A 22,642-nucleotide genomic window follows, 5' to 3' on the forward strand; every position below is an offset into this window, starting at 1 on the left:
ACAAATTAATTACGTAAAAATCACACAATGTGTTTTTCTGGATTTTTGTTTTAGATTCCGTCACTCACAGTTGAAAAGTTCTTATGATAAAAGTTTCAGACCTCTCCATGCTTTGCAAGTAGGAAAAGCTGAAAAATCAGCAGTGAATCAGTGTATCAAATACTTGTTCTTCCCACTGCATATATATATGTATGCACATATACATATATTGCATTAGAGGCATCCACACATAAAAATACATGTTTTTAACTTTTCCTTTTTTTCCCCTTTAGCAAGTTGGCTCATTCCCTTTCCTCTTAACAAACATAATCAAACCTGCTTTCACATTCAGATTAATATAAAAATAGTGATGTGAAGTAGCCTTAAGAAATGAGTTCACAGTTGGACTCACTGTGTAGACATTCTTTCTCACTGAGCCTGAAGTGCTTTTCTCAATAAACCAGCTGATATGTGACTAAATGATGGGGAGTAAAAGCTACAACAAAAGTTATTTATAGGCAGTGGGGAAACTGGCCAACTCTCAATTACACATCACATGGAAAAAAAAAGAAATAAAAAAATGACAAAACATGCACAGTAACTGTAGCATGAAATGGTTTTAGCCTGAAGGATGGCTTGGCAAACGTCCAGCCAGGAAGAAATGGAGCAGAACAAGATCCAGGAGGTGCTGTTGTGCAGCAGGTGGATGAATGTGTGCATGCATGTGTGTGTGTGTGTGTGTGTGTGTGTGTGTGTGTGTGTGTGTGTGTGTGTGTGTGTGTGTGTGTGTGTGTGTGTGTGTGTGTAAGAGAGGGAGAGGAGCAGGGATGGCTGCAGGGGGCAGGTGGACACTGGTGTGGTTTACAGGGGGCTCAAGGCCCCGAGCAGGTGGATGCACAGAGAGCAGACATTAAAAAAGGAGGGATTAAGAGAATGAAAGGAAGCAGAGGATTACTTGTCTCCTTTTCTCTGCTGCCAGGAAAAAAGCAGTCGTATATCCAAACAGCTATTTGTGACCTGTAGTAAAATCAAATACGAAGGGCTTATTGTTCACATTTAACAGTTAGATGACTAAAAGCTGTTTGTGTTGGGAAAATAGATATGAGAACATTGACACAGTTGATAATAAGATTTGAAAAAATTAGGTCAACCAAAAATCTGACATAGTCAGATTTTGTATCAAATATCAATTATTTTCATCATATTTCATGATTAAATGGACCATTCCCATCTATAATGTCTGACTGGACCTTAAAAGACTCACAACATAAACAGGCACGCACGCGTGCACACACACACTAACACACACACACACACACACACATCCAACGAAATATTTAAGAGTAGAAACACTATCAAGCATGGGTCACTGTAATAAATGTAATAATCAGAAAAATATCTTGTACAATTCAAAAAACATCTGCAGCAAGGTTGTATGTGATTTCTGATTATTGTTTATCTCCGTGAAATGTTTCACTCCTTGTGTCTGCCTTGTTTTTATTTGCTTGCTTATTATTAGTTGTATCTAAGTATGCCAAGACACACGGATACATGCAATTACAAATGTATTCACTTATTTTTATAAACAGTGATTTGTATCATCAGGTATGTTGCGTATTGCTTTATCTAAACTCACTCTTGCTCGGGGGCCACATGAAAGAAAATTTAAAATCATGGCATGATGACAACAGTTTCTCTCACAGAAAAATTGCAGCTCATTTTTATGCTTTGCAAAACCATCTTGCTGGCCCTTGGCCCGTAAGTTTGACACCCCTGATCCAAAGTGTACCAAAGCACATGACTTTATTCATTATATTTTCAGAAATCAAACATTTTGATACTAATAAAAATACTAATAATATCTAAAAATATGTCTCTTTGTCTTTGATACTTACAAAGTGCCATAAACATAAAAATTCTCCAGAGAAATTACTTTTTCAGCATCCTGATTACTTTTTTGTCTTCACCAAATTCACCAGATTCTTTTCGGTGTTATGAATAAATGCATACAGAAATCAAAATCTAGTTGGCATCAGAAATTCGAAGCACCCCTATTTTTGCCGTTTGGACCTGAAACATTGGAGATACTATTCTGTTCTATTTCAGTGGATGTGTAAAATTACCAAAAGCAGTGAAAAATGACACATATTCTCAGCAGGTAAAGTAGGTGGGCAGTCTTACATGCTGGGATAATTATTGATTACAGATTTATATGACAGTAATAAACCATAAACAAATATTTTATCATTCATGGATGAATTATCCAGACAGTTGATAAAGGATTACAAATTGGACTTTTAGGTCCACTTATCTTAGTTATTGGCTTCGCTTTGATGCATCATTGTGGGTTAAATGTGCGATATTTATCTTGCTTAAAACTTCGTACAACGGTCCACGAATACCAAAATATTTGTCTGATCCATTTTTTTGAGCGCACCGTCCTCTTCCTCCGAGTTCTCTGTTTCCCATTTGCTGTAGAAATTGATTGCGCTCATCTGCTGCAAGTGAAACTCGTCAAGTTGTGGCGGCGCCTCCATTTATCTGACTGAAAATCAATATAATCTTATAGAAATGACAGTGAAACGACTCACCTCCTCCACGCTGGTTAAATTGTTTCTGTAGTTTATTGGTAGACACGGCCTCTGCTGTGGATCATGCTGTGTTGCATTATTTATTCATGGCCGGGATAGATGTGGTGCTACTTCTCCTGAGTATTGTCCATCTGCTGGCTGGCTAGCTGTACACACTAATGTAATAAGTGTGTCCTCGGGTGGTGTACTAATAGCCACTCGCGTGTTAACACTTCACACTATTTATCTTTGTAATAATACTGCCGTTAATTATAATTAGTGCCTTGTCATTGAAATGTGATTTATTCATCCCCAAAGAAGTGCAAGATAAACAGCGATTACAGTGTGACCTCACTAGTTTTATTTGATTGCCACTCTGCTGACATGAGTTCACCCTCTCACAAGGCACCACTAACATGGGAAAAACCTCAGGTCTAATTGCTCCCAATAAGACACAGTGTAATTCATCTCTGAGGAGTGCTGTACACATCATTTTACACAAAGCTGCAGATGATTTAATTTCCACCTGGGGAGTTTTCAGCGTCAGCCTGTAATAGAAAAGGAAGATTGCTGCCAGATTTCCCACACAAGTGCCTCCGTAGTGCTATGATCAGGAGACTGAAGCAGAAAAATCACTTTTTGTCCGTTGATAGCTGCTTTACCGAGGTCATCTAAATGTATCCACCACAAGTTCATCGTTTACCTGCCAACATGTGACACTACCATTCGAACTGATTGGAGGTTACAGGCTTTATCTCATGTTTTAGTCTGTTTTTTCTGCTCTGTATTCCTCTCTCATTGAAATGCCACGCATTGCAATGTGAATGAAATTGTTAGTGTTATCTTTACATTAGTTTGCGACCATCTGTCACCAGATGCTGCAATTTATGTGCACCAGAAACCCCCAGTCTCACCAGACGTAAATTATAAGGAGGTGTTAGACTCAGCTGTCATTTAGTGAAACCCAACAAAGTGGTTTACATAATCATTTTATTTGTAGAAAGATAATGCTCTGTTGCACAGTCTGGTGAGCAATTCATCTGCACCCTACTCTGCACAGACAAGACGATAATATCATGCTTTATCATATGCAGTAATAATCCACATAACCACACACTGACATTTGATCATCTGCATTTGCAAGGCTACCTCCTCATCTTCATCTGAAAAAAAAAAACACACAGCTGCTACAATAGACTGCAGTGTGGAGGGAGGTCTCACTTTGATCTTTAAATACCCTCTAACGTGAAAAGCTCTCATTGGTTTTGATTTGATTTCCACAACTCCTTGCAAAAAATGCAGACGTTCCCTTGAATCATCTCAGTGGCCTGTAGCACGGCAGAGACTGCAAGAACACCTCTGCTGTTTTTTTCTATTCCTCCTCCTCCTCCTCCTTCCAACACCATCACCATCTGTCCCTGTCTTCCATTTCATGTGCCCGAGCAATATCCACACCCCTCTCATAGCAACAGCCCGCTGCCGCCCCCATCGCCTTGCAGTTCATTTTTTTTCCCTCCCTTCCTTCCCTGGATCTTCGCTCCGAACCATGCAGACGGTCCCTTGGCCCTGCCTGACGGTTCAGTGTTCCCCCCTCCCCCACCAGCCGTGCTCCTGTTTCACTCAAAGATGGCGTCGGCTCCAGAGCCTCTGGTCTCTGGCTGCATTTTTAGGCTTGTTGTTGTCTCCGTTTCGCACGGTTTTGGCACCTTCCTCTCAGCGGCTCGACACGAAATTCCGGTGAGTAGCCGCGGAAGTCAGACGGCGGGATAGGGGATTTTTTTTTTCACCCGGCCACCTTTAGTCGAGCTTCCCTCGGAAACCAGAACCGGACCAGCTCGGGCTTTCAGAGGAACCTCGAGAGGTAGAGCGAGAGGGGTACGAAGGGATTGTACTAGCGGAGGAGGGCGGGGGTACGGAGGGGGAGCCGAGGCCTAGCTACTTCGCTCCAGCGGCCTTGTCTTCACTGCACCGCAGGCTGTAGTGATACGTGGGAGGGCGGTTGTGGAGGGAGGAAGTCGCCGAGGTGGAGACCGCTCGTACGGACGCGTCTCATCGGGCAACGGACCCTCGCCATATCGAAAGCTCAGAACGGGGTCGCGGAAGGCGCAATCCTGCACGGATGTGCGCCTAAGAGGTCTTCATTTTTGCACTTGCCCACTAGCCGAGATGGCCGTCTGCAAGTTGCATTGTGCCTTTTACAAGGCCGCGATTTCACGTTAATATGTGAATGACATTCAAACTGTGAATATTGGATGTGATTGCAGTGGTGTAATGAATAACGTTGGCTGGGATAGCGGCCGAATATGAAATTGTTGTCTTTTTTTTCCTCGGGAGCGCTGGCTAGCCGTTCTCCCCACGCTGTTTACATTTTGGGCAAGCGAGTAACGTTAGTAACAAAATCGTAACGCTAGCTCCCTGGCTAGCCGTTAAGGTTAGCTTGCTCCACAACAGCAGTTAGCGGGAAGGCTTGTTGTCACACACTTGGCACTTTTCCGTATCAATGAGCGCCAACGGGGCCATAGGAAACACTTTGACAATGCAGCCATTGACTTGGCTTTGATTTTCGTTAGCCCGATTGGCTAATGTTTGCTAACAGTCTGTGTTTTGACTCCCATCGTGTTTACGTTAGCAGCTAGCCCAGAATTCAACTACCACTCTTAGTTTGACGTTTTGCATCTTTTTTTATACCGCCGACTTTAAATCATAACGTGATGTATGCGTGTTATATCTGGTGGCTCTTTGGCATAGGTTTTTTTTTTGTTGTCCCTCATTTTACTAGTGAATTTGTTTATAACGTTTTAGTAATCAGAGCGCTTAACATAAAACTTTGTACTTCTTGAGTTTCGCGTGGAAGGACGCCCGTTCTCATGTTCATTGTTTTTAAGGAGGGCATGGCTCTGTTTAGGTGTGAGTGCAGTGACAAAGTTATGTACGCAAGTTAAGGTGTAAACTTTTGTAGGGTTGTACACATCTCCTTAGGATAAATCCATAATTCAATTACCAAACTCTTAACAATCAAAAAAACTATTTTGACAATTAGTGCAATGATTTGCTAATCTTTTGTCTGGTATGTCTGTTTTTTCCCTCCATTTCTTCAGGGGCAATTTGCTGCCAAAGTGCAACAAGCATGAAGGTGATCAGCCCTAGCTGCTCCCTGGGGTGAGATATCTGTTCCGTCCTGGAGCTGAGAAGACCGTACTGCTTGAGCACAAGTGAAGAAAAGGGAACATGTATGCAGAGAAAAGTCCCAATTCATTGGATTGTTTTAAACCATGGGGAACACATTCACTGAATTACTCAAGACCTTTGCCATTGAAAAACTAAACCCCTGAAGAGCATGGTTGTCTTTCCCAACTCCCTTTGAGAGTTGGGGAGTTTGCCGTGCCAGATTGACTGATTTTATCATTTAGGTATTGTTTTTAGCGATACAGTTTGAAACGCCTTGTTTTGTGAAGCCAGTGCTATTTTAAAAAATGTACTTTGTATATCATAATTTTAGGGGCTAATAAGCCTGTCATATCGCCCATTCCCCCTGCTTTCCACCAGGCACCATCACCTGGTTGGGAGTGGGTGGACCCGATTTTACTGGGTGGAACGTTGGATCATAGGGGTTGTGCTATGGTCAGCTGTTCACTCCCGTGCTGTTCATACTCAGTTTCAGAGGGACTCTCTGTGCGGCCCCAGGACAAGGGATAGTAACCAGACAGAGGGTTAAAAAAAGGAGGTGGCGGCGCTGCGGCGCAGGCCAGGTGTTTGTACTTGGCTTATAGTTCCTGTTTTTGTGTGGTCATTGTGGTAAGACCCCAGGGTCCCCACACCCTGCCAGACTGTAACCATGGTGAAGCTGGCCAACCCAATGTACACCCAGTGGATCCTAGAGGCCATCAAAAAGGTGAAAAAGCAGAAGCAGCGACCTTCGGAGGAGCGTATTTGCAATGCAGTCTCGATGTCCCACGGCTTGGACCGCAAAACTATCCTGGAGCAGTTGGAACTTAGTGTGAAGGATGGTACCATCCTTAAGGTCACAAACAAGGGCCTCAACTCCTACAAAGACCCTGACAACCCAGGGCGCCTGGCTTTGCCAAAGCCCAAAGGTGGTGGAAGCGCAGGAGTTGGTGGAGCTGTTAGCTGTAGCAGCAGCAGCAGTGGTGGCGGCGCTCAATCCCATCCAGTGAAGAAACCAGGACTTGACTGGAACAAGTTGATCAAACGGGCACTCGAGGGTCTCCATGAGCCAGGTGGCTCTGGCTTAAAAAATATTGAGCGCTTTCTCAAGTGCCAGGCTGATGTAGCAGCTTATTTGTCAGGCAGTGGGTCGATGGGGCCTGGCCTCTTCCACCAGCAGCTAAGGGTTGCCCTAAAGAGGGCTGTGGCCCATGGACGTGTGACCAAGCATGGTCCATTGTTTCAACTTGTCAGCCGCAGCAGCTCCCAGGATGACGGCACAGGGACGGTGTCTCTGGAATCGTTGCCTCCTGTTTGCCTCTTGCCCCACGAGAAAGACAAGGTAAGCAAGCATGTCATACATATAACAATGATACACATTGCTTACAGTGAAAGTAACTATGAAACAATTCGTAACATTATTTCTTGTAGAAGTATTATAGATTCTGTTGACATGTTATTTCTGATTGCCTTTTTTTATGTTAAAAAACGAGTTAACTGTCAGAAGTCACTGTTAGGTACTTGGATGTTAAATGCTTCAGTCTCACAGCCCAAGTTTCCTGGCAATGTTGCAAAGACGCTACTGAAACAACTTGTAAGGCAATGGTGACCTTAACTGTCATGGATTCTTTAGTGCTCATCGGATAAACCTTTCGAAAAACGGAATACGCGCTATTTGTTGAACCAATTGACTAACCCTTTTTTCAATCTGCACATCTACTTTACTTACTTACAGGCTACTGCACATCCAAAATTGTCCTGATCGGTTTGATGGTAATACCCGACAGATCAGTGATGGTGTTTCTGTTTGTTCAAATTGAACTGGTTTCAAAGCTGCAGTTTGCAACATGAGCAGAAGGTCTTTGACTGTGTGAATGTCAGTTGTGAGTACTCATCCAGCATATGGTTTAGTGGTTTCCAGATAGCACATTGCAAAGTTATTTTAGAAGTGGTTGACTAGGGCAGGGCAGCAGTTGTGAGACCAGGCAAGAGCAAATGAGCTCACTGTGTGTTTGGTCAGGGTGGCCAGGTGTCTCCTCTGAATAAATGTTTAAGGGTCTCTTGGTAAGCTTCATATTGCTCGAGTGGTTGCATGAGGGTATCCCAGGTACGTGTATAATGGCCCATGCAAGTGATATGAATTTAATGGTGCTGAGTGGAACACTACTATTTTTTAGCATTAGGGGAGGTGGTCGTGGAGGAGTGGGTCAGGAGGTTGGGAGTCACATGGCTTCCAGCCTCCAGCAGAGTTGGGACCAGCGATGGTGTTCCTCCCTGTCTAAAGATGGGTGCAATCAGGAAGAATACAGTGCAGAAAAAGTGAGAGATAGTCTGTTGTGTCACAATAAGAAAAGGCCAGAGTGATGCAAGCCACAAGCCTCTGAAAGGGAGAGGAAGAGGAGTGGGAAGAAAGCAAGAGAGTTGGAGAGAGAGGCAGAGGCAGACATGCAGGCGACAGAGTAGAGAGGGAACACACCCACTTTTGTAACCTGATCAGAAAGTGCAGCCGGCTGCTAACCTCTGCTTCTACAAGCCAGGGACATGTATGCTTACAGATAAGTGAAGAAAAGACTGACTGAGTGCATTCTGTGCAACAAACAAATCAGTAGCAAATCATACTCCATATAATTTACACAGCCATATAAACACCCATTCGAACAGACAGCATGTAAATATACTTTATAAAGTTAACACCTATTTTCCCAGCCTATTATACAGTCATTTGTCAGACAGTAGATCTGGAAGAAAACAGTCTTGTTTCTAACTCCTGTTTTGACTGGCTCCTGTCTTTATTTGGTCCCTGTGTAAGTGTGTACATGTCTGTGCAGGCACAGGATCGCTTGAAAGGATACACACACATACACACACAGAATAGGATTAGCCTAGAGAGCAGACTGGAGTCACACGGGGTCTGCCTAACACAGTGACCTGCTTGGCTGCAGATGGTCCACCTCTTAAGACCAGCCTCCTCTATGACTCAGCTAGTCATCTGCCTGCAAAGCCACACACACACACACACACATACACATACACACATGTACACCATCAAATGGAACTACAAACACATTCAATCTTAATATAAGAAGAAAAGTCGAACATCTTTATTGGTCAGTTAGATGTAATTTAATTTTTGGACCACAGTTAATGACTCGATTCTGTAAATGAAGTCATACTTGCAAAAATAGTTTTAGCATTTATAAATTGGCTGAAGTCGAACATACAGCTTCCAATATTTGTTCTTTCCATTGTACATAACCTTAATTAAGACCTAAGCAGCATTATGGCATATATTTTCGCACTGCTCTTTTATAACAAAAGATGAGCTGAAGTAATTGGTTCTGGTTTATTAGATTTAGAAATAGAAGGAAAAGGTGGCTACTTTTTCTCATGTTAGATCATACCAATAGAAAATGAGACATCATAATTAAAACAGCACACTGCCATCATCCATAATCATAATTACAAAAATAAAAAAAAACAATACTTAACAAACTTGATAAACCATTTAACAATGATACATTGTTCATAAATTATGCAACTAATCACAGTGCATAGAAACTGACTGTATCTTCTCCGTATAGTGTGCGATTTTTAAATTTACACAACATACATTTTGTAGATAGTTGAGCTTTTACTTTTGTAGTCAGTTGTAGCTTAATTGATTATAATACATCACAATTTGCCACATTTTAAGACATCCTTTTATACTGCAGAGCTCCTGGCTCTGACACCAAGTAAAATGTAGCATATTTGACAAGTTAATTACAATTTTGACCCATTCTCTTAAACAAATTAAGAACTAATAATTCTGTAACAGTATGCCCCGTCCATAACAAATATTGTAAAAGTAGTAGATTCTCCATCCAGCCCCAAGTAGCAGTGGATGAGAAAATAATTGTATCTGTGATAATAATAATAATAACAATAATAATAATAATCACAATAATGATGCATTTTATTTGAAGGTGTCTTTCTTGACATTGATTGAAATTGATTGTCCTCCTAGTACCATTCGTTCAAAGTAATAACCCTCAAATATTAACGGAGTAGCTCAAGCTAACATCGCAGTTCACCTCTATATGACAGTATTGTTTTTTGCTAATCTAAGTTCGGGTCTGTCATCCCCACAAACAGGCTAAGTGATGTTAATAACAGTTTCTTACATTACTGAACTGCAATTTACATGTCGCGGCAGTCTTTGTCTAACATTTGCATATCAGCATCAAATACCTACTAACTTGACTGCCAATGGCAGTGTAGCAAGACCTGTCCAAGCTCAAGCCATGACCATTATTGCTGCACCATCTGGCAAGTACAGTACCTGATCACAGCAGCACCGCCATCATCGTTTAATTGAGTTGCTCCATCATTTCTTAATTCACAGTTGCTATTGAAGCGGTTGTATTTTTCTTTTTATTAAGCAGTCGTTTCTATTAAGTGTAAGCACCCAATCCAGTCAAGAAAAAAGATAGGGAGTGGTTAAAATACTACGGAATTTAGATTGAAATACTCAACCTTGATTGATATTACTATTTATTAATTCATAATTTGAATTGGAGTTCATACTTCTAGTCCTTGGTTTGCTATGCCCAGAAAAGCTGGAAGAATGCAGAGGCCATTGTCAAGAAAATATTTGGAACCTAATGCTCAGAGCAGTCTGAAGGCCAAGCTTTATCCTTTTTTTTAGAAAAATTAAAAAAGGTCCATTCTGAAGGGATGGGAGACTAGACTGCACAGACTTGCAACTGAATCTAGGAGGAGTTCCTCCTGTATTTTTATGTGCGTTGCTGTGACATATGTTTAAAGTTCATATTTTGATTGCTGGTAAAAAAATTTTTATCCATGGTTTAGTTTTTCACATGTAATACATGAGTTATTTAACCATTATTTGAAAGTCATAATCTATGTTTACAAAAACAAAAGTTGATGATCACATGATCAGTGATCATGTGATCATCAACTTTTGTTTGCCAACATACTGTTGCCATATTGTCCTACATTAATGCTACGTTATGATCTCCCAAAGAGGAGAGAGAGGGAGATAGGTTATGAATGGCAGAAGGGGGAGGAAAATCAAAACAAATGGCTGAGCACCAGCTTTGACCCCATTTGTTGAGAGATTTGTGTACTCAGCTCCCTAATGTTTGTGTCAGAGCGCAGCATTCAAACAGGATCCCAGACCCTATTTCTGTTTCTCTGCCCCCCCCCCCCCCCCCCCCTCCTCGTACTAATAGGGTGCCATTGCCAGGTCATGAAGGGGGAGGTGAATGAGGATCGAAGTCATCTAGAGGTCATGGATATATAGATGGCAAACCTCATTGCCTCCCTGAGCACCCGTTAGCAGTATGAGACTTTGGCCATTAGGTGGGATGGGCTTGATGCTGAACCTTTGTGTGTGTATATAAGTGTGGTTACATAGTTGTGTGTCTGTCTGTGTGTGTGTGTGTGTATGTGTGTGTGTTCATCTTGTCATAATAGGCAAGAGCAATCTCTGCCCTGCGATTGCCCTCTCCTCAACAGCTGGAGTGGGGTGAACCAGAGTTCTTGATGCCGACATGCAGTGTCATGGTGAGGACGTGTGAAAAAAGACACTTGTGAACAACATACACACACGGTGATTTCCCTCCATAATTTCCCACTGACCACTGAACTAGTTCAGCTTTTGCTACCATGCTACAGCTCTTAATTTTGCTGGTAGTTTTAACACTGCTTTGTCCTGAGATAATGCTTTCTTTAAACCCTGCTTGACACATTCATCTAGAAAATTCTTTTAACTGTCCATACTGGACTGAATTTTGTCTGTATTTTGACCTCATGCGCACACAAACACATTATTTCAGCTTGTGTTTGCTCAAGGTGAAGACATGTGGTGTCTTGGAGGACAGTGAAAGCAAAATGCCTCCTCAGAAGATTCCTTTGGTGCATCTTACCTCTTCCTCTTTTTCTCTCTTTCCCTCATTTGCTGCATTGCTGCTACACCATGTTACACAGTCAGAGATGTGTATTTTGAGTGTTATGTATGATGAATGGAAATATTGAGTGGGCTGACACCACACCATGCTAATACTGGGAAGATGGCTTTTAATGGGGGCCAGAAAGGGACTACCTTTGACAGTATAGTTGAATTCTTGTCCAATCAGATTTTTTAAGAAAGGCATAACCCATTTAGAAATCCCTGTTTTGCTTTGGTCAGCAAGCAACTATCATTTCTTGTCAGATGACCCGAAGACTTTTTTAATCCATGATGATTTTACAACAAATTCTGGGCCACCAGCAGTATGAAAAAAAAAATCGGATCAGATCAACTACATTATAAAGAAATGGAATGACTGCTTGAATATTCTGTGACATGGACAAACAAAATTAAATGAAAGTCAGTCTAATTAGACTAAAAATGTTAAGAAATTCCAGAGTAAGCATTCATCAGTTTAGAATCAAAACATAACTTGAAGGACACTATATTGTCTAAATAGCTGTAGTGTCAGGCATAGATTATAGTGCATAACTTAAATATACACCATACTTAATGTACAGAGCCTAATTGCATTATTACCTTGGTACTGATGTGATGATGCAGTTCTCAACAGCTGTGCCTGATCCCCTCCATAACATTGCATTTTCCCATGTTCTTTTTCCCAAACTAATTATCCAACACTCCTCTTGTTTCAGCTCTTTTCTGTGATGCAGTTATTTCAGAACACAGGATATTTGCATTGGCTGCAGCAGGGAGCCTGTGTTCAGCTGACGCTCAAGTACAAATCAAGCTTAAGGCTAGGCTCACACTCAGCGAGTCTGGCATATTTAGTTCAGAGAAAGCTGGTAACATTAAGACACAAAATAATTCCACTGTTTTGAAACATTTTGAGCAGTCCAATGAGAGGCATGCAAGCATGATATTTTTTAAAAGTCATTAGTTATCTTGATCAATAATAAATTCTTTGTTTCATGTTTGTTTTTTCAAACTCTTCAGGCTTCTGCCACTTGTTGCATGTTGTGCGCAAATTATTGAAAATGTGACAAAGAAAAAAGGGTGTCCTTGAATAGCCAGGGTAGTCAACATAACTACCTCTCCACACTGTCCACAATGTGTCTTAAGTTGTATCTTTAGCAGAAAAAAATGATCAAAAGCCGGTCTATACTCCATGCATCTGAAACTGAAAATAGTCAGAAAAAAACAAAAAGTACAGTGGAATTTCAGAGCTAATGAATGTCTCGAAAGCACTTGCATTGGCAATTTGTCTTTTAGTGAAGTTGTTTCAGTTTGACCCTGCTGGCAGCACACCACCACCCAGGACCAGAAGCAGCTGGCCACTAGTCTATAGAAATAGCATTAGCAGTCATGTCAGTGCCCAGAGGGAGCAGTTACCTCCAACTCACCAGTGACTGTGACGTGAATGGCGTTTGGCACAGAAGGCTCTGCAAGGCCCTGCGTATGGATAACCTCACCACCCCACAAATGGAACCAATGTGTTGAGCAGCTGTGGAAGTGTTGCTGGAGCACAGCCAGTCGGCTCCATTTAATGCAGTTATCTAGCCATTTGTACTCTCTGGTTAACCTAGTTTTAAAAGGCTGATGCTTGGCTAAAAGAAGGAAAAGGGTCTTTGCTCAGACGGTTAAGATTTTATACTTTTTTTGGTTAAAAAAATCTTTGTAACAAGTATTTTTGATTTATTTCTTACTGTCAACATATCATGTGAGTGGTCATTTGAGAATCATATTTGTGTCTTCTTTGATGAAAATAGTGTGACAGCATGCCAAAGTGCATCTTGTGATTACTAGATCTTTGTGCTTTAAAATGACTTGTGGAGCTAGTGTGTGATATTGTGTTTGTTTTCTTCACTTTCATGGCATGTCCTGGAGCAATGATCAATGAGTTTGTGTTCAGAGGGCGGGAAGGAAGTGTGGTGGTGGTGGGGAGGATGGTGTTTGGGGGTGGGTGAGGGGGTGAGTGCAGAGATTCGGTACCCATTTTAATGAGATCCTTGACTTGAGACGAGACAAGGACAACAGCAACACTTTACCCTCTTTCCCTGTTCTCTCATTGCCTTATATCCCTTTCCCCCTCCTCCCTCCATTTCTCCTTTCGTCCTCCCACCATTGTTCTCCCCTTCCTGTGTCACTCTACTGTCCTCTGTGTTTGAAAAACAGCAGCCAGTTGTACAAAGGGAAAACCAGGCCACTTCTGTTATCTATTATCTTCCTATTCAGGGTCTTTGACAGTGTGATGTGTTGCTTGGTGTTGGAATTTAGAACATGTGAAAGCATTAAAGTAAGACCTAGGCGAACATTACAGTGCATTGGTACAGGACACACAGCATGCTTGAACATATAGGTCTGTGATACAGTTCCTGTCTGTGTGAACTTAGTTCTTCCAGTTCAGGTCCACCCAGTCAAGCCAGCATTCAGTTGCCACAAGGTGTGTGTCTCTGGCTTAGGACATTATTTTGTGTTTGAGTCCATGTCGAGTTTGCACCACCACTTTGCACGTTCAACTACAATCACCCTGATTTCACTCTTTAATTTAAAGACTGTAACATGTCTGTCTAACACCACCCACCAAAGCAAATTGTTTTGTCGCTGTAAAATTACTTGCCGATTTAAAGCAATTCTGAGTTCAAGGAGTAAATAAGTGCACATGTCAAAGCACGACCACACAGGGCTTGTAATAGACATAAAAAAAAACAGTCAAAAGCATCTGTGACACTTAACTCAGCCAGCCAGTTGATGCGAGAAATTTCTAGAGCAACACTGTGACGTGTGAGTAGTCCTGGCAGAAAGTGCTGGCTGAGATAGAAAGTGCTGAAACAGGGAGTAAAAACAGCCCCCAAAAGGAATTTGAGGATTGTGTTTCACTGTTTTAATATCCCCATCATGGAAGGAGGATTAGCTTTACATTTTTTAGTAACTGTCAGGGATTAATTTACAGTAGCAACTAGTAACTGAAGCCCCGCTGTACTTCTTGCCTCCTCCATCCATGGTGTTTGTGTGTGTGAGACAAGTGACATGCTCAGCTTGTGTTTACTCATCTGTGTGCTGTACAAGTGGAGGCAGTTGACCTCATCCAGCGGGGAAAGGGTTAAGCAGCAGTGGTGCTAGAGATGTTGCAGATTGGTCACAGAACCGGTTGAAGATTCTCTTTCATATTCCATCTTCAGAATTTTTAGTTTTGTCTTCACTTATTTCTCACATAGAATCATGTCAATAACTTCTTTCCATGTTGTGTATTTTTTGGGGGGTGTTGCAATTCCTTCATGAGCAATTTTGGCACCATTAAATGATATGCGTCCACACGATATGGTCACCATGAACTATCTGCTTGAAATTGTATTCAGTACAATGTGGTGTAGACCCTGAGTGTTTTCAATGCACCACTGTGTTCTCTATTCCCTCCATGTGTCTGCTTATCTGCTTCATTTTTTTTTTTTTTTTGCAGCGGGTCAGATCTTCCCTCTTTGTTTACTCCTTCCCTTTACTCTCTTGCTCCCTACCTCTTGTCTCTTGTTTCCTCTGTGTGTGAGGTTGGGTGGATGTGAAGTGGTGGGGTTAGTGGAGAGTGTTGGAAACAGTCTGAGTCAGAAGGAAATGAACCCAATAAATCAAGCTCTTGTCCCTGTCTTTTCCCTGCCAGGACCAGATGCCTTCCCAGCTCTCTGCAGCTACGCATATATACACCAGGATTCAGCTGAAAACCCTCAGTCAATGCCATTTTGTTGTTATTCTATTTACATCAAAAGTATTGTTGCGACCTTGAAAGAAGCTCTTTGGAATGTTTAGTGGTTCCGGAATAATAGTAATGTAAAACACAATTTTCAATGTTCGATCACCAGGAACTGACATGAAAGGAAAAAGTGTTTTTTTTTTTTTTTTTATGTGTTACTTATGGTATTAAAGTGTATTTAGAATCTAAGTATCTTAATATAATAAATATTATAATTTTATTGTATACTACCACAGCCAAGATTAACCCTTCGACCAGGGCCATCATTACTGCCAACAAATGCGCGCCCACACACCTTTGTTAAGGTAATGTTCATTTAGATTCGCAGTACAAAAATGAGGGAAGGAACTCAAATCAACAGTTGCCTGACTTACGGTACTGACTGGCATCACTACAGTGACTACAGTTAGTGCTTCCACCTCACAGCATCAAGGACCCCAGTTCAATTCCCACAGGGGGCAATCTGGGCATGTTCTCCCCGTGTTTCCTCCCACAGGCCAAAAGAAGGCTAATTGGAGGGAAAAAGGAAAAAATGCCCAGAAGTGTGAATGAGAGAGAATGAGTGAATAGTTGTTTGTCATATGTGGCCCTGCAAATGACTGGTGACCAGTGGCAGCTGGGATAGGCACCACTATCTCCGTGACTAAGTGTAGGGTAAGCAGTAGATAATAAATGAATTACAGTATTGTAAGTAAGAATGCTAAAGTCCTTTAAATCAGCTGTTCATATTTTGTCTTCAATATTTTTACAACGTTATTTTTACCACCTGCATTAAAAATCCACCGATCACCAGTTTATTCACGGCCTGTTGCATAATCATAGATTTACAAAGCCTCTTGGGTTACTGATCAAGTAGACAAGGATAAACAAGGAAATATCAGCATAATACATTATATCAATACAGAATGTCATTAATATTTATTGAATTGTGATGCTTTCAGTGTTTTGTCAGGCCAAACAAGCTCAGGTGAAAAGAAAGTCAAAATATCTAATCCAGAGTGAAGGTCGCTGTCTTGATACCAAAGTTTGTAGTGCACTGTTAAGTTCAAGAAAAGTCTCCACATTGTTGCTGGTTAACACCAGCCTAGATGTCATACGAATTGTTTTCAGCCTCATCTTTTCTCTTTGCTCCTCTGGCATCACACTGCAAATGTTGAGGCAGTGTTGGCAGGATGTATTGTGTTTTTAAAATCTTGTGACCCATCATAAAGATAAAAGATAAAGAAAAACGGTATTGATCCCCATAGGGGAAATTCCATTGTCACAGCAGCGTAACAGTTCTGTCAAAAAAAGGAAATAAATATGGATATAAATAGACCGAAGATAGCAAGACAAAAAATAGCCATGAATGAATAGACAGCAGAAAACAACCACAACATCAGGGATGATAATGGGCAACATCGAGGAACGTGATAGTGAAAAATACGCAACCACAATTAAACATCAATATAAATAAAATGACAAAAATAAATTGGAATGAATAAAATATACAGAAATCGGCAAGATGTGTGCAGGCTGAGACAAACAAGGATGAGAGAGACAGCAGAGTTAGGACATGACGTGAAAGGGCTAGGGTAGTGATATTATGAAGCCAAGTAACTATGGCTGTTTGTTTTACATAGATTACTCAATCATCAGTACTCCTCATTCCCACACCTTTTCTGTGGTTGCACCAATTTATTTCTGTTTGATTTTGAGGAACCCCCAGTTACTATATGTGTTTACAATCTCAAAACCGATTTCTCGACCATTCAGTCCAAAAGAAATTAACTTTTCTAGGGACTGAAGGTTTCTATTTTTTTTAGATTGTGACTATAACAACATTTGACAAATAAATTCTATCTTGTTGTTTTGCAAACAAAATATGTTTGCCTGCAATTACTTTCGGTTTATTCAGAGGCAGCAGTGAGCCACCACTTCCCCTCAGGGCATGAAAGGCTTCAGAAACTTTCAAGGAGAAATCATGTCTGGCCTGTGCCTCTGTGAAAGGCAGCTGCTGTGCTTCAGGGATGTGATTTTCAGCTTGATTGGACACACTAGTTTTATTTTATATTTGAAAACACCTAAAGTGTTTTTGTTTTCCTACACAGAAGGCTGCACATCAGCTAATGCATTTTTGTAGCAGGCCCAGGTGTTGTAAAGGCGAGGTTTTCACAGTGTGATAATAGTTAAAATGCCTGTACACAATGCAGTTGAAATTAAGTAGAAACTGTACACAATGCAGTCAAAATTAAATTGAAACTGTTTTACAACCGTAAAGAAGACATTAATGGTTTTCTTCAGAATAGTTGACTGTTTTACTGCAAATGGTCAGAATTGTTCATTGTCAAAAAAAAAAATATGTAAATATACACACACACAGGACTGAAATAAAGCATGTTTTTTCTCCCTTGCAATACTTTTTCTGGCACACTGCTGTATGTATGTGACTAGCTTTTACTAGAAAGTATGTGCTCACAGCATGCACTATCGACTATTTCATGTACAATTTTGATAAAAAAAATGTGTCTGGTTTCATAATTTCCATCATTTCAACTCATATCATTTGATACATAGATATGAATGTCATATTTTTTTACGTCATCCATCACACTTCGTATCATACCTCAAACAGAGGCCAGAAAGCTGTGTTGTGTCTAGTTCTTCCCTGCTTAACTTGACATGCTGATTGTGCCCTTAGGCTTGGAGGCAAGAAGACATAACCTTTAAGCCAGTAGGCTTAAAGGTTTGATTGTGATTGATATAAAAAAAAAAACAATCGGTAGCTAGTTAGCTTCCCTCAGTCATTACTCTTTTTAGTGTGGAAAAACAATTGTTTCAAGCATCGCAGTGGTCATTCTTTATTTAAACATGCAGTTGTGATGGTGCCTGACAAGTTGCATACAGGTCCTGACATGTGGCTTTTATACCAGGGATTGTCTTAGAAAATATTAAGTAGAATAGACATTTACCTGGCATATTATGACTTTTTGATATTTGGAACTGAGTTTTGTTTCCCAACCTAACAGCATTCAAATGGTATAAGTGTTGTTTAAAAAATGTGTTTCGCAGGGTTTATCCAGATCCCCCCCAATGTCCTGGGGGGGGGGGGTGACCTCTATAATGGGAAGACTTGTTAAACATTAGTTTTTTCAGGATTTAAATATTGCTGTGGCATGAATATATATTTATCCTTACAGAGTTCTCACTAGAGGACACTTTATACAAACTCAGAATTGAATGTCTGATAGCAAACACTCAAAATGGAATATTTTGCCATTGTTTTGAGCTGCTAAGGCTTTGGCAATCTTATCAAAGGAACTGAGCATTTGCTCAAAGGGAAAGGAGTCAACGGGCATTGACCCATAATGGAAGCCTCCAACATGACATGTCGCATAATCTTTTAAAGCTCATTCATGGCTCATACGCTTGTCCTAATCACAGTGATCCAAGAAATTACTCTAGATTCTATACGACTTTTTATTCCACAGCTTGTTAATTCATGCATTGGCGACATCCAATTAGATAGGACACACAAGAGTACTTTTTTTTTTTTAATTTCCATGGTGAAGCTATGTCGTTTGACTGATAGTCTCCACTTTTTTCCCTTTCTTCCATCTCCTCCACTTCTTTGCCAGCCGGTGGCAGAGCCCATCCCGATCTGCAGCTTCTGTTTGGGGACCAAGGAGCAGAATCGCGACAAGAAGCCGGAGGAGCTCATCTCCTGTGCTGACTGTGGCAATAGTGGTGAGTGTTGATGGTGGAAGAACTGGAAAAAGGGCACATTTTCTACCACTTTGTTTGCACTGATTGAAAAGAAGTGAAAGATGATCCTTAAATAAAACAACAAAACCATAAAATTAAACAGTTGAAGTGACAATCTTGATGGCAATTTTGATATAAAGCAATACTAATTTTCACATCATAGTTATCTTCCCCCTAACTTGGTTTGGTCTTAAATTATGTCCAACTGCTTTGAGCTAAATTCTAATTAGTGACCTTTAAAGGAGCATTAACTTGTGTTAGCGAGTGATAACCTTAAACTAAGATTAATTTTATTTATTTTACACACCTAATTCTTGAAACGATTCATTCAAATATTATTGATGCTTCGTCCATAAAGTGTTTGTAAAACATCGCTGAGTGCAGCTTAATGTTTGATTGTGTAGTATTAACTTTTTTTCTCTTGGCTTTTGCCCTTCAGGGGTTGCCACAGTGGCTAACTAACCAAATAACTTCGTCCTCTTCCACTGCATCCATAAATCTTCTCTTTTAACTTCCTCTAGACCTCCTGCCTGGCAGTTCTGACCCCAGCATCCCTCTACCAGTATATTAACTATCTCTCCTCTGACCAAACCCTCTCAGACTGGCTTCTCTGACCTTATCTCCAAAACATCTAACATGTCCTGTCCCTCTGATAGACTCATTCTTTCATTCTTGGTCCTATCCATGCTTGTCATTCCCAAGGGGAACCTCAACATCTTCATCTCTGCCACCTCCAGCTCCTCTTCCTGTCATCTCTTCAATACCACTGTCTCCAAAGCATACAGCATCCCTGGTCTCACAACTGTCTTATATGCCTTTCCTTTAATTTTGGCTGAAATTCTTCTATCCTGTGATGAGATGAGACGAGAACAACTTTATTAATCCCGAAGGAAATTGTTGTGCCAGAGTTTCAAGTAAAAACATAACAGTAATAGATAATAGTGGAAAGGAGGAAGAATAAGAAATATAATGAAATATAAATTGTCTTAGCCCCTAATACTTTTCTCCAACTGTTCCAGCCTGCTTGAACATGTTTCTTCATCTCTTTTCCACACTCTCAGTTGCTCTGGACTATTGAGCCAAAGTATTTAAAATCCTCTACCTTCTTTATCTCCGCTACCTGTAGCCTTATCGCTTGACTTGGGTCCCTCTCATTCACACACTTACAGTTGTGTTCAAAATAATAGGAGTGTTGTTAAAAATGTGGGTAAAGCTCAAAATCCCTCTAATATTTTATTTCCATTCACCGGGAACACTGCACATTATACTTTACTTGAAACCATCAAGAAAAAAGTAGCAATATTCAAATTAATTTACAGAAAATGAAGAAAAAGTGTTTGTGGGCTGTTCAAAAAAATAGCAGTGTCTGAATTTTTCATAAACTCAAATGTTTACTCAATGAACTGAAACAACATTAAAATTTAGCATTCCTGTGATTCACAAAACTAATATTTAGTTGCATAACCACTGTTTTTGAGAACTGCTTCACATCTGTTACATGGAATCAACCAACTTTTGACACCTGGAAACCGGTATTACATCCCAGGATGATTTGACAACCTTCCACAATTCCTCTGCATTTCTTGGTTCTTAATGTTGTTTCAGTTAATTGAGTAAACATTTGAGTTTGTTATGAAAAATTCAGACACTGCTATTTTTTTGAACAGCCCACAACCACTTTTTCTTAATTTTCTGTAAATTAATTCAAATATTGCTACTTTTTTGTGATGCTTTCATGTACAATATAATGCGCAGTGTTCCCAGTGAATGGAAATAAAAATATTAGAGGGACTTTAAGCTTTACCCACATTTGTAACAACACTGCTATTATTTTGAACACAACTGTATATTCTCTCTCGCTGCGACTAAGAAAAAACTCTTCACTATGTGGGTTTTAATGTTTAACTGTTCAATGCATCTGGCAAGTAATTAGATGTGATCTTATGTATCAGAATTAAAAAAGAAAATGAACGCTTCAGAATTTCATGACATTTTTCCCTTTGTCATAAAGCTCTTTGAATTGAAGTGATCTGGGTGTCTCTGGGATGTTTAGAATCTATCTGACGTTGGCATGAAAACCATCACACAGGAAGAGAAGCTGAATGCAGCCTTCAGAAAATTGATGTTCAAATGCATGCACCTTTGTCATTCAGTTTCATTATGCCGCCTCCAGCTGTTACTATAAAAGACTGCCATGAGTGTTTTTTGGTCGCTTCGCACTCAGACTAATTGTGTTTCTCCGTCTTCCACTGGCTTTTCATTGAGCAATTGAAATCCAGCATATCAAGTTCGTTGGCATGTTTCACATCATTCATCGGTTGTTATAAAACAGCAAGTTAATCTGCTTTCCCTGATTACACTTTAGTTTATAGTCCCAACTCAGTTTACCACACTTGAATTTCATAGCTCCAAGCGGTTTATACTTAAACAGTACTATTCTAATTCATTGCTCAGTTGTGCTCAACCTCTTTCACTAATTGGTATCAGCTTGGTGATGACACAGGATATCAAAACTATCTAAACAACAGACTCATGTCATCATAGTGTGATGCCATAACAAATGTTATTACTATGAGCACCACTCTTTTTGTACTTGGCAAAAGCAGCTCAAGCTGAAAATCCTAACCAGAAAAGCACAAAGTTTTGGAGGAAATGATTATTCAAACAACTTAATACTATGCACTGTGCTTTCTTCAGATTCCAGTGATACCCAATCCAGGTTCAGTGTCAGCAGAGTTTTCTGGAAAAATGGAAAATACAGATTTCTCTAGATAAAGAAGAGTGGTTCTTGTTTTCCATGTGTTACAGGGGCCGTATTCTGTCTGAGTGAGAGACATCGATAGAAGTTGTAATAGTGCTTGTTGTTATACTACTCCCTTAAGACTTGTAGCACTGTTGCCAAGAACCTATTCTTAAGTAGAGTGGTGGCATGATTTTGTTTCTCTTTGGTCCCCAGTGGGTTTTTGTTCTACAGAATGTTTTCTTTGCTTGCTGCATCTCAAAAAAAGCCAAAACAAAGCTCTGACTAATTGTCATCTATGTTTGAATACCCTCTTCACAGCCAGGTTTGATTCAGTGAATGCTTCCACTTCCAAAAAAAAATATTATTTTCCCCCTCTGTCTGTCATGATGTAATTGGGTCACTGCTGTCAGTCAGCAGCCAAACAAAAGAAGAGTGACTGTCTATGTATACTTCCTATTTTTCTGCAGGCCACCCGTCCTGTCTCAAGTTCTCCCCAGAGCTCACTGCACGAGTCAAAGCTCTTTGGTGGCAGTGCATCGAATGCAAAACGTGCAGCAGCTGTCAGGATCAAGGAAAGAATGCGGTGAGTTGATGAGCAAATATGGTGGACTTGCAGTTAAAAAGTGTCTGGAAATGCTCTTCTCTTAGCTGAAGTGCCTGGAGATGCCATTCAGATGGTTGTTCTCTTGTCATGCACTGACACATTTGTTAAGTGTTACTGA

The 22,642-nt window shown here is 40.5% G+C and overlaps 1 protein-coding gene across 2 annotated transcripts in view; it reads left to right on the plus strand.

The window, feature by feature from the left end:
* The first annotated feature begins 4,158 nt into the window (after window positions 1-4,158).
* The window catches only part of kat6a (K(lysine) acetyltransferase 6A), a 33,875-nt gene continuing 15,391 nt past the window's right edge, over window positions 4,159-22,642 (plus strand). The window contains exons 1-4 of one of the 2 annotated variants that reach the window (XM_086169256.1): window positions 4,159-4,286; window positions 5,648-7,056; window positions 19,051-19,159; window positions 22,388-22,503. In XM_086169256.1, the coding sequence (XP_086025382.1) occupies window positions 6,385-7,056; window positions 19,051-19,159; window positions 22,388-22,503 (897 nt within the window). In that variant the 5' untranslated portion in view covers window positions 4,159-4,286; window positions 5,648-6,384. Of the gene's footprint in view, window positions 4,287-5,647; window positions 7,057-11,246; window positions 11,283-19,050; window positions 19,160-22,387; window positions 22,504-22,642 lie in introns of those variants that run through there. The other variant, XM_086169257.1, reaches the window with a different exon arrangement.

Source organism: Fistularia commersonii, chromosome 22, assembly GCF_037954325.1.
Source record: "Fistularia commersonii isolate RoL2024-O1a breed Wild chromosome 22, RoL_Fcom_v1.0, whole genome shotgun sequence".
Lineage (NCBI taxonomy): Eukaryota > Metazoa > Chordata > Actinopteri > Syngnathiformes > Fistulariidae > Fistularia > Fistularia commersonii.